Source organism: Bacillus rossius, chromosome 2, assembly GCF_032445375.1.
Source record: "Bacillus rossius redtenbacheri isolate Brsri chromosome 2, Brsri_v3, whole genome shotgun sequence".
Taxonomy (NCBI): Eukaryota; Metazoa; Arthropoda; class Insecta; order Phasmatodea; family Bacillidae; genus Bacillus; species Bacillus rossius.
In genome coordinates this window covers 1,057,348-1,068,611 of record NC_086331.1, presented here as the reverse complement: position 1 = coordinate 1,068,611, position 11,264 = coordinate 1,057,348, and the positions used below count along the sequence as shown (strand labels likewise).

The 11,264-nt window shown below is 41.5% G+C and overlaps 1 protein-coding gene across 1 annotated transcript; it reads left to right on the top strand.

Annotated features, from left to right (window-relative positions):
- The first annotated feature begins 4,524 nt into the window (after nt 1-4,524).
- LOC134529015 (uncharacterized) lies at nt 4,525-8,217 on the top strand. The gene is made up of 2 exons (XM_063362684.1): nt 4,525-4,879; nt 6,370-8,217. The coding sequence occupies exons 1-2, from the start codon at nt 4,735-4,737 to the stop codon at nt 7,206-7,208; spliced, it is 984 nt and encodes a 327-aa protein (XP_063218754.1). The 5' UTR covers nt 4,525-4,734; the 3' UTR covers nt 7,209-8,217.
- Nucleotides 8,218-11,264: the final 3,047 nt, after the last annotated feature.

The window sequence follows — 11,264 nt, the reverse complement described above, 5'->3', positions numbered from 1 at the left end:
GCTGGGGCGCAAAAATGTGACGAGTACAGTCGCAACGCTTTCACATACTGTTCGCTCCAGACGAGACTCAACTGAACTATGCGTACTCAAGCCTCTACCAACACAAACTGTTGGACTGTGTAGCACGTGTGTTTACTGCTGGATCATTGTCATGTAGACAGTGGGCCAATCATCAATGGAAAGTAAATCTATAATGGGTTCAGTTCTACCTTGCTTCCAAATGTCCAAATGAATCCACGAAACCCTTGTGCCTCTATTTATAAAATCATCAAGAATTTCTGGTTATGAATAAAATCACCAAACATTAAAATTTGTTGTGATACATTTAGTTGAAAATGTATTTATTTTAACTGATCAAAAGAGACACAATTATTTCGCTGATTCATTTCACTCCAGACTAGACTCAACCTTAATATACATAATGAAGCCCTTTTAGAGTGCTCATTGGTCGATAACAAGGCCACATTTCTTGGAGGGTTACACATGATTGGGTAACTTCTCCTTGTTCACTACTGGCTGAGGGTCACCAAGGGCGTGTCCAAAGAACTGTGGTCCAATCACCAACGTAAAGCAGATGTATATGTTCTTCAAGTCTACAGTGTTATCAAATGAATCCGTGAAATGATCATGACTCTATTGAATAATAACACAACAATAACGTTAAGTCTAGTATAATGTAAACACCTCGGCGACCATAACCGTTGAAGTGCCACACTCAACGAGACAAGATGCGATATGCAATAGGCAGTGTGCATGATTCACTGATAAAAAAAACATTTTTTTGGTCGCCACAAATTATATTGGACGTATATCCCATGCAAATTAAAAATGTGTTTGTGTCCACAAAATTACTTATTAGATTATTACCTATAACACCGTTTTGAGGTCACCAGTGCTGCGGTTATTTTTAGACAGAACTAAATATTTAGTTGTGTGACTATTTGCAGAATTATTTTTGGCAATCAGGAAACTTTGTCCAGTGATTTTGTTTTATGAGAACTATGATAATCGTATGTCAAACAATTTTAGATTTCCGTTGAATTAAGCCTTTCTGAACATTTCCGTGTGTTCAAATTCGAGTTTATTTACTCCAGTACAATTTTGCTGCATAAATGGGTATAAATTGTTGGGAATACCTCCCGCCATGGCTCATGGAATGTTTCATCTCAGTAAATATCAAAATTAAAGGGAATTGAAGTTTTTAGATGGACGACATACAAGTTAAATATTAGGCTACAGGCTGCACTCGCAGAAACAGTTGACTAGGCATGGGCGCATGGCGGATGCGGGCTAGCCTGTCTGCGCCGCGGAGCCGTGATCTGATCAGAGACACTGGCGCTTCAATCGCGCGACCTTCGACCCTGATACCAGCAGATACTGCTGTCGCCGAGAGCCGGCGCTTGCGTTACAAATCGCACGTAGGCACACGTCCTCTGACGTAGCGGCGCTGGCTTATCAGATCTCCACCGCTGCTCTGCGCTGTTCACTCTTCGCAGCCAATTGCTCCTGCAAACAGCCCTTGCCGCCAACTTGGGTTCCCCGGCTGATTACGTCCCGAGATATGTTTCATCGTAGTTGGACATTTCCTCCGAACAGATGACACACACTGCAGGTTATCACTAGGGGCTGGAAACGTTAGCTGGCTCAATGACCATTAGGATAGACTACACAGTCCTCTGAGAAACTCAGGTAGGTATCACATCTCACGTGACTGGATTGCTTGTCATTCGATACTTCTTTGGTTGCAGTCTAGCCATTGGCTCAGACGCTCAGAGTCCTTCACATACAATATGGCCGGCTGCAGAAACAGTCCACAGGTATAAATATTTGGAGTTTAGCTTATCGCCTAATGAAACTGCGAACTTCTCCAGCCTCTGGTTTTTACTGCGTTGTAAGTGAAGTAACAATATATGCGCAGAATAAACTACTTACCTTTTAACCGTTCGTAGGCTTTCGTGGCTAGAGTTACTAAATATACTTCTAGGCTTCTGAGTTGAGCCCAGAATACCAGGTTTATCAGTTGTCAATAGCTCTTGAAGACGGACGCAATAAGGCACATACCAACCTCTAGCAAACTACCAATTGTACAGAAGTACATCAACCCATGAGCCAACATCTTAACACGGCTTCCAGGCGGGTTCACCAACCTTTCGGCTGACACATTGCACAGTCCTTCCGTAACTTCTTAAGTTATATGCTTCAACTGCTGATTGGTTGAGACTCTTAACCAATCAAAGGCGGGATGACCTGGTCAATCAGAAATGAGCTCGGTTGATTGACTGGTAATGTTAACGAATCAGTGGCTTCTTGTTTCATTGGATTGGTGACTTGGCTGTTTGACCAACTAGCAGCACTCACTTCTCTGTGGCCTATACCTCATTTGTTCTTATCAGCTTGTGTAGATTGGTGACTAGATTATAATGAACTTTATTCGTTATCTCTGCTCATGTATAATGGATGTCTAGTAGTGCTAGTGGCTCTCGGGCGTATAATTTCTTTTAAAATAATATGTTGGCTGTGGTAAAAAATTCATATTATTTGGTGCTGTAAGTGTTTTCAGTAAGTAATTTTACAATCGCTGACAGTCAGATTTTGTGCTTGTGCTAACTATAACAGTAGGATTTATTTTATACCCCAGACGTTTTTCTGCTTGAGCTTTGGTTTTCACTGAAGCCAAGAATGTTAAAGGTTTGAATACTAAATATCGTATATGTGTTTTGTTTATCGAAACCCTGAGCCCCTTTTACGCAAAGAAACAGCACTGCTGCAAGCTGAGATTAAGATTACCTTAATTCCTCTGTGTTAACCTGTATATAGTCACTTTCGTGAACATCGTGGATTTACCAAGCATATAAATATGCCAAATAAATCTTTGTGATAGCAAACCTATCCTGGAATACCTTTTATGAACATAAATAGTCAATAAAAATAAATAATATAAACTTTTGAAATATGTTATAATCCTGGGACTACAACATTACCACTAGAAATTTATTTCACGTCTCTACCTCAGTGATTAAATGCGTGTTGTCAAACTATATGTATCTAGGTTATAATTCATCACTAGACAATAATTTTCTCAAAATTTTGATACAACTTTTGTTGCATTTTAAACACTAAAATTTAAACAATTTCATTATTGCCAGTTTTTCAACTAATGAATAACTTTTAATACATTTTTTATCCATTGGTTTGGTTATATTACGCTAGGTAGGCATACAACCTTTATTTTTTACCCCCATTAGTCTTTCCCACCCTTTAATGCGTAATTTTGATACTTCTTGATACAATTTTGCACATTTCACATTCAAAATAAGACGAAAATTACTAATTCTCTCGTCCTTCACATACAAGACGTTTAAATTTCTGAAATAAAATATTTAAATCGAGTTACTTACAAACGTAAATCCCTGGCAAAGCAGATTACTTCAGTTATATGCATGTATATGTAAATATACAAAATTATATATATATATATATAATTAAATCTATATCCATTATGCTGTAAAATATTTTTGTGTGTGTCGAAAGTTACCTAAATAATTTTTTTATAATTTTTTAACTTTTAATTTTAAAATATTTTAGTGTAGTGAATCAAAAATAGTATAACTTTTAACGCACGCACATAAATACACGCGTTTTTTTTTTACATTATACTAACTTCGTCATCTCTAGAGTGAAACGATCCAACGTTCCGCCAACGACAAATTGTTAGTTAAATTGGAGTTCTGCAGGAACTTTTACAAACGGGTTCTTCCAGAGTGTTTTGATAAGGTTCAGTGAATCTATTGAAGTGATTTCATTTTGCACTAAAAAAGAAATCAAATTTATAATTGATTGTTGAAAAATGTTGTGTGAGTAGACACTTGAATTAAATTTAGGTTGTAACAAAAAAGTTAGGAGATTTCTTATGATATAAAATAGTTCGATATTTTGCAAAGGTGTTAAACTTAATTTGAAGGATAAAAAACACGATAATTTATGCATGGCCTATATAACAAGAAGCCTTTAAAGAACTTGAAAGTAACAAGAAGTGTTTGATGTCCACGCTACAAAAATCAACAATTTTAAAACTACTGCATACTAATATATGAATGTGAATCTGTTAGGACAGCAGCGAAATGCAACTGATTAGCTGTGTATTTTACAGTTTCGTGTTAGAATGTAAATCACTTTCGAAATGCGGCCCAAGGATACGTCACGTTATTCCTAACCTGAAGCCAACAGTCTTTCTTTGTTCGTTCTGCAAAATTATTTGGTAGCGAGACTTTCACTGTGTGGACTTCTCGTTTCAAAAATCTGCATTAACTTAGCAATATTTTATTCCATTTTAATCTAACATTGTCCTAGTTTCTCGGCACACTGGACCTTTGTGTTGGTGATAAGTTATCGGTTGTAAGCCCGCTTTGGTTGGCGTCAGTAAATACGCATGCTCGTATATCTTGAGCGCAGGTAGTCGGATAACTATTCAAGAGTTTCCGAACAACCCAATCGCTGCCCCGTTGCTCAGAATACTTAGGCCCTCCTCACACGGGGATACTGAAGTTGCTTAGATACCGCGAGACTCGGCGACCGAGCGACTCGTCATGTAGATAGGCATGGCGTCACTCAGACGGCGATACTGGAGTGGCGGAGACTGGAAGTCGTAAGCAACGTAAATCCCGGCGACTCAGCATGCTGGTCTCCACGCTACTCCAGTAGCCTACGCGGCGCGATACTGTATTGTAGCGAACAATGGGCGAGCAGGCGTTTAATATCAAATTTGTAAACGAAGTTGAGAAACACCCAGAACTCTATAACTACAAGTTGAAAGGGTATTCAAAAAAGGATGTGACTGACAAAGCATGGAATGATGTCGCAAAAGAAGTGCAACTCACAGGTAAGTTGACAATATCTTAAACAACAATAATTAGATATAAAATATCTATCATAATAAACTAACTTGTGAAAAACCAAAATGTATATGTAAACAGCATGTTTTATATTTAGTATCTCACAAATACATTATTAGTAAAAGAAATATAGTTTTTATACAATGGTTATTCGTCCTTCGAAGAAATACCTTATTCTAAAACGTTTGTAACGTATAAAAATTACTTTCTATTGATATCTTTTCTTGGTTCCCAAGGGAATTACGCATGGTTTTTACGAACTTCGATAAAACTTACCACATGTTCAAAGTTGTTGTCATACTCACAGTAACCTACAAAAACACATGAAATACTTTAATACCTAATTAGTTATTGTAACAGTATTTCCACTGCCATGGAACAGAAGCCCGGGGTGTTAGAAAATAGTTTGCCAAGTAATTCCGCACTTCATGAGCAGTAGACCGATCATGTAACGTTAGGTCTTCTAGTGGCTGTGGATTGATGTTGGGCGTTTCTGAGTTGCCAAATGGTTCACCAGCAAAATATTTAATACCTTCACTTTTCCGAATGAAGTTGTGAAGAATGCAGACAGATTTTATTACATCAACCACTCTTTCCGTAGTTCGGCAGCGAATAGCAGTGTTCAACACTTGGAACTTTTCTGCCATCATTCCGAAAGCGCACTCCACTGTTTTCCGTCCTCTGCTCAATCTGTAATTGAATATTCTTTTAACATCATCAAGTGTTCTCTGAGGGTAAGGACGCAGCAAATATTGTGACAATGGAAAGGCCTCATCTCCAACAAAGTAAAAAGGAAAGTCAATCTCATTGTCGTCATCTGGTAATCGTGAAGGCGGTGGTATGTCTAGTCCTCCATTTGCAATCCAGTGTTTGACAGCTGATGCGCGAAACACTCCTCCATCGCTGTTTCTACCTGCATAGCCAGTTTCAATAAGAGTGAAGAAACCATCTGCATCACTGCTAGCCAGCAGCACTATTGAGTGATACATTTTGTAATTAAAGTTACTTGAGCCAGTTCCAGGTAATTTTTCTATTCGAATATGCTTACCGTCCAATGAACCCAAGCAATTGGGTAAATTCCACAGTGAATAGAAACGCTGTGCTATCATTCTCCACTTTTCTTCTCCTGGGACAGGCATGTAGGACTCTTTCAACGATTCCCAAATTAATTTGGTAGTTTCTCGTATGATGTTGATAACTGTGCTTTCTCCTCTAGCAAAGTACATCGACAGCGATACAAATGTACCTCCTGTTGCCAAATACCTGCAACAAAGTTAAATTAAATTTTACTTCATAATACATTCCCCATGTACCATTTATATATTTTTTCTTCAAATAATAAACATATGTTGTATATATCTGGATTATACTTAATACTACTTCACTTTTGTATTTGTTTTTTGTTTACTGTAAATTAGTTAGGAATTCATCCATTGCAACGATTTATATTTATGTGAACAATGTTGTTTGTTTTCAGTTAACGAATGCAAAGAAAAATGGAAAAATCTCCGTTCAGTTTTTGTCCGTCACATAAAGCCACCTCCAAGTGGTTCAAGTTCCAAAAATAAGAAACCATATTATCTATCGGAGGCAATGAAATTTACCCTACCATTCATAAAAACGCTTGGTACACCATCGGGGAATTTGCCAGAAGTCATCAATGAACAAAACCTGGAACACAGTTCATCTGACCCAACACAAAATACGGAAGACGTTGCGGCTGAAGAGGAGGAATATATCTCAGATAACGCAATACTAACTACAACACCACAACTTTCCCTTCCTTCACCTATGCTGCCAAATACTGACTTCTCGCAAGAACATGCTCATCATTCCCAACAAATGACTCATGATCCCTTTTCCAACCCAAAAGATAATTTATCAAAGCGTAAAAAGCAAACAGTGACGGAAGTGGACAAGTCCTTTATGGAATACATGAATGCAAAGAAAAGGAAACTTGAATCGAATTCAAACGATGATAGGCAAGTAAAAAAGTCGTTTCTTCTAAGCCTTTTACCAGAAATCGAACCTTTGACAGATGCACAAATGAAATCATTCCGACGTAGGGTTCTGCAGCTTATTGATGACATCACGAATCCAAAAGACATGCACCAACACGTACCAGCTTACCAACAGACCCCAACTTACTCCTACAGTGTTTCCACGCATTCATCGTTGGCTACAGATAATGCTTCAATTTGTTCGTCGCCTGGAAATCAAACTATTCCACAGAAAGTACAAGATACTGAAACGCAACAGTATTTTGAAGTCATCCAAGAGACTTTACAATATGAGCAGGAACATAATGTGATGTGATGTTTTGTTGGGTGTGTAAACATATAACTTTGGTGTACGTGTTTTTATCTCTATTATGTTGTTTATTTTTGTGTTTACAGTCATGATTTGAATGTTTGTGTAATGGGTATTCTTTAAATAGTTTATATATATACATTTTTTCTTTTGCAGTACATTATTTGAATGTGTATTTCTTAGGTATATTTGAATTAAACATTGGAATGAATTTATGCATAAGATATGTTTATACTTTCACCTTTCAGTTGACTGGAATACTTGGGTATAAATAACTTTAGATTATTTAACCTGTTAACGTTAAAGTGCACATTCTTAAGATCCATACAACAGCCATTTTCCACAGATAAAATAAGTAATTGCGGCCTCAAGTTAAAATGCATACATTGTTTTTATTCGCCAAGCATCAGTATATACGTTAAAATACTTGGAAAGAAATAGATTTGTGTTGAAGGGAAACATTTAGAAGTGCCTTAACAAAAATTCGTAATAATTTGTATTTCTTAACTTACTTACCTCAAAGTTATCAGCAATCGTTCACCGGGGCTCACGCATTCCCTCATAGTGGTATCCCTATAATACATCGCAGGTGTAACAATTTCCGTTAACATTTGGTAAGTCTCCTTCGTCATTCTGTAGAAAGCGATGAATTTTGAGTCTGTCTCTTGCAATTCTTTGGCCGCGACAAATAATCTACAATTAATGTTCCTTTCTATATATGGATGAACCCACAATCTTTTCCTACTTCGTTTTCTATAATGTTGATAATATTGGATAACAATATCACTATCGTCACTGCTGTTATCACTGGACATTACATACAATATATAGGCACTTCACGGTTCCACAAGATACTCGGGCTGTACTCACGATGCATTTTTTCCTCCCAGTCTCTGATATTTTAGTAGCGTCGTGTGAAGATAACGGGCGACTAGAGTCACCCAGTCACACAGTTGCCTAGTCTCCAGGCTACCAGCGATCGTTTTGTAGGCAACTTCAGTATCCCCGTGTGAGGAGGGCCTTAGGCATTCAAGAGCAAAACTGGACTGTAAGTCTAGTCTGACACGCCACCAAAATGGCGCAACTGGCCAGCAATATGGCGGGATACAGTAAGATTGTTTTGGCACGAACCGTCAAGTTCTGTATTGCTACAGTAATGATACAAGGATGCTGGAAACCAGGCAGGCCAGTGTTGCGAGACTGCTGGCGACGAGGCAAGTCAGTGTTGCGAGACTGCTGGAGACGAGACAGGCCAGTGTTGCGAGACTGCTGGATACGAGGCAGGCCAGTGTTGCGAGACTGCTGGAGACGAGGCAAGTCAGTGTTGCGAGACTGCTGGATACGAGGCAGGCCAGTGTTGCGAGACTGCTGGAGACGAGGCAGGCCAGTGTTGCGAGACTGCTGGAGACGAGGCAAGTCAGTGTTGCGAGACTGCTGGAGACGAGGCAGGCCAGTGTTGCGAGACTGCTGGCGACGAGGCAAGTCAGTGTTGCGAGACTGCTGGAGACGAGACAGGCCAGTGTTGCGAGACTGCTGGCGACGAGGCAAGTCAGTGTTGCGAGACTGCTGGATACGAGGCAGGCCAGTGTTGCGAGACTGCTGGCGACGAGGCAAGTCAGTGTTGCGAGACTGCTGGAGACGAGGCAAGTCAGTGTTGCGAGACTGCTGGAGACGAGGCAGGCCAGTGTTGCGAGACTGCTGGCGACGAGGCAAGTCAGTGTTGCGAGACTGCTGGATACGAGGCAGGCCAGTGTTGCGAGACTGCTGGAGACGAGGCAGGCCAGTGTTGCGAGACTGCTGGATACGAGCCAGGCCAGTGTTTCGAGACTGCTGGCGACGAGGCAAGTCAGTGTTGCGAGACTGCTGGAGACGAGGCAGGCCAGTGTTGCGAGACTGCTGGATACGAGGCAGGCCACTGTTGCGAGACTGCTGGAGACGAGGCAGGCCAGTGTTGCGAGACTGCTGGCGACGAGGCAAGTCAGTGTTGCGAGACTGCTGGATACGAGGCAGGCCAGTGTTGCGAGACTGCTGGAGACGAGGCAGGCCAGTGTTGCGAGACTGCTGGATACGAGGCAGGCCAGTGTTTCGAGACTGCTGGCGACGAGGCAAGTCAGTGTTGCGAGACTGCTGGAGACGAGGCAGGCCAGTGTTGCGAGACTGCTGGATACGAGGCAGGCCAGTGTTGCGAGACTGCTGGAGACGAGGCAGGCCAGTGTTGCGAGACGGCTGGATACGAGGCAGGCCAGTGTTGCGAGACTGCTGGCGACGAGGCAAGTCAGTGTTGCGAGACTGCTGGAGACGAGGCAGGCCAGTGTTGCGAGACTGCTGGATACGAGGCAGGCCAGTGTTGCGAGACTGCTGGAGACGAGGCAGGCCAGTGTTGCGAGACTGCTGGATACGAGGCAGGCCAGTGTTGCGAGACTGCTGGAGACGAGGCAGGCCAGTGTTGCGAGACGGCTGGATACGAGGCAGGCCAGTGTTGCGAGACTGCTGGATACGAGGCAGGCCAGTGTTGCGAGACTGCTGGAGACGAGGCAGGCCAGTGTTGCGAGACGGCTGGATACGAGGCAGGCCAGTGTTGCGAGACTGCTGGAGACGAGGCAGGCCAGTGTTGCGAGACTGCTGGAGACGAGGCAGGCCAGTGTTGCGAGACGGCTGGATACGAGGCAGGCCAGTGTTGCGAGACTGCTGGATACGAGGCAGGCCGGCTGTGACTAAAGGAGGCCCTACATACTCCCTAACACATAATAATAGGGTAATACAGTAAGCAACGGCGCCTCTACATCCCTCTCGAGGGTTCGGCTGGTCCCCATTTCCCCGTCGCAATAAGTGGCACAACTAGACGCCAATGTTCTCGCAGCTTCGAGTGTTATTTCGGGGAACCTTTGATAATAGTGACACATCGCAGGGCTACGAGACCTTTCTACGGACGAACCGGCAGGTACAGAAGATGAGAGAGAGACCTGTGATCTGCGGTGAAATGATGTGAAGTGGAGTGTCATGAGACTGGCGGCGATACCGGCGGATCCTCGGAGCGATATGTGTTGTCAAGTGAAGAGGGCGAGTGAGCCCTTGGCGAGCGATAGCGGGCGACGAGCGGGCTTCGTGTGCGAAGATATGGGTGCGTCGGAGACGGTGTAGGGGCGCAGACGAGTGTGTAGTGCGAGGCAGTGTTGGGACAGAGGTGCGAGGTAAGAGACGAGTAGTAGAGAGAGCTACTGCCGCCCCGAACTCCAGTGGGGAGAGTGCATTGTGGACTTACGAAAGTATTCTTAGTTTGTAGGCATACAATTTAATAGTTATAATTCAATTAATATTGTAATTATTAGCTAATAATTTAAAATAAAAGTAATTAATTTTTCTCTCTTTCCGGAGCTTTTTTCCCCCATTCTTAACAGTCGGTTAAATTTTCTTTCTCACTTTAGTTACAAACACGGTATTTAACGTAACGTAAATTTTGAAATTATTATTTTTTTGTATTTTAGGACGTGGAGTATATACGTGTATATATCTGTCTCTGTCTGTGTATTCATGATGGGGCTTGTGCACATAACCACATTAAGTAAAAAATAAATATAGTTGTTCGGTACGATTTTGTACATAGTCGGTAGCGTTTTATCAATCTATCAACCACCCAATGATTCTCATATCCGATAAAAAGGTGAAAAAGTTTATTTAATGTGTATTAAATATAAATTTTAAAATTTGCAATTTACTGTGACGTTGAAAACTCCTCTGAAAGTGTACTATTTTCCGGCAAAGTACGGACATTTCTGACAGCGAAGCGTTTCAGTACACACGGCCATCAAGTTCCCAAGATATCATGTAAAACTAATAACAAACTGTGATTCATGCTACCATAAAATGCCATTGTTTATAAAGCATTCTCTTCAGTTCTGAGCGATGTGTTGCAGTCGCATTCCAGAACACCCGGTCCTGAATGTTCGTCCAACCATCCTGATTTACATTTATCGCGGTTTCACGAATTCACTCCGGAAAAATGCTGGAATGGTTATTTAACAAAGGCCTTGGCCGATTCCTTTCCCTTATCGTCTTGATTGG

What these genes read in the sequence shown, in the direction of transcription:
- LOC134529015 (XM_063362684.1), top strand. Translation starts at nt 4,735, where the DNA reads ATGGGCGAGCAGGCGTTTAATATCAAATTTGTAAACGAAGTTGAGAAA. An exon ending in AAAAGAAGTGCAACTCACAG is followed by an intron (nt 4,880 to 6,369) that starts GTAAGTTGACAA and finishes GTTTGTTTTCAG; the next exon opens with TTAACGAATGCAAAGAAAAA.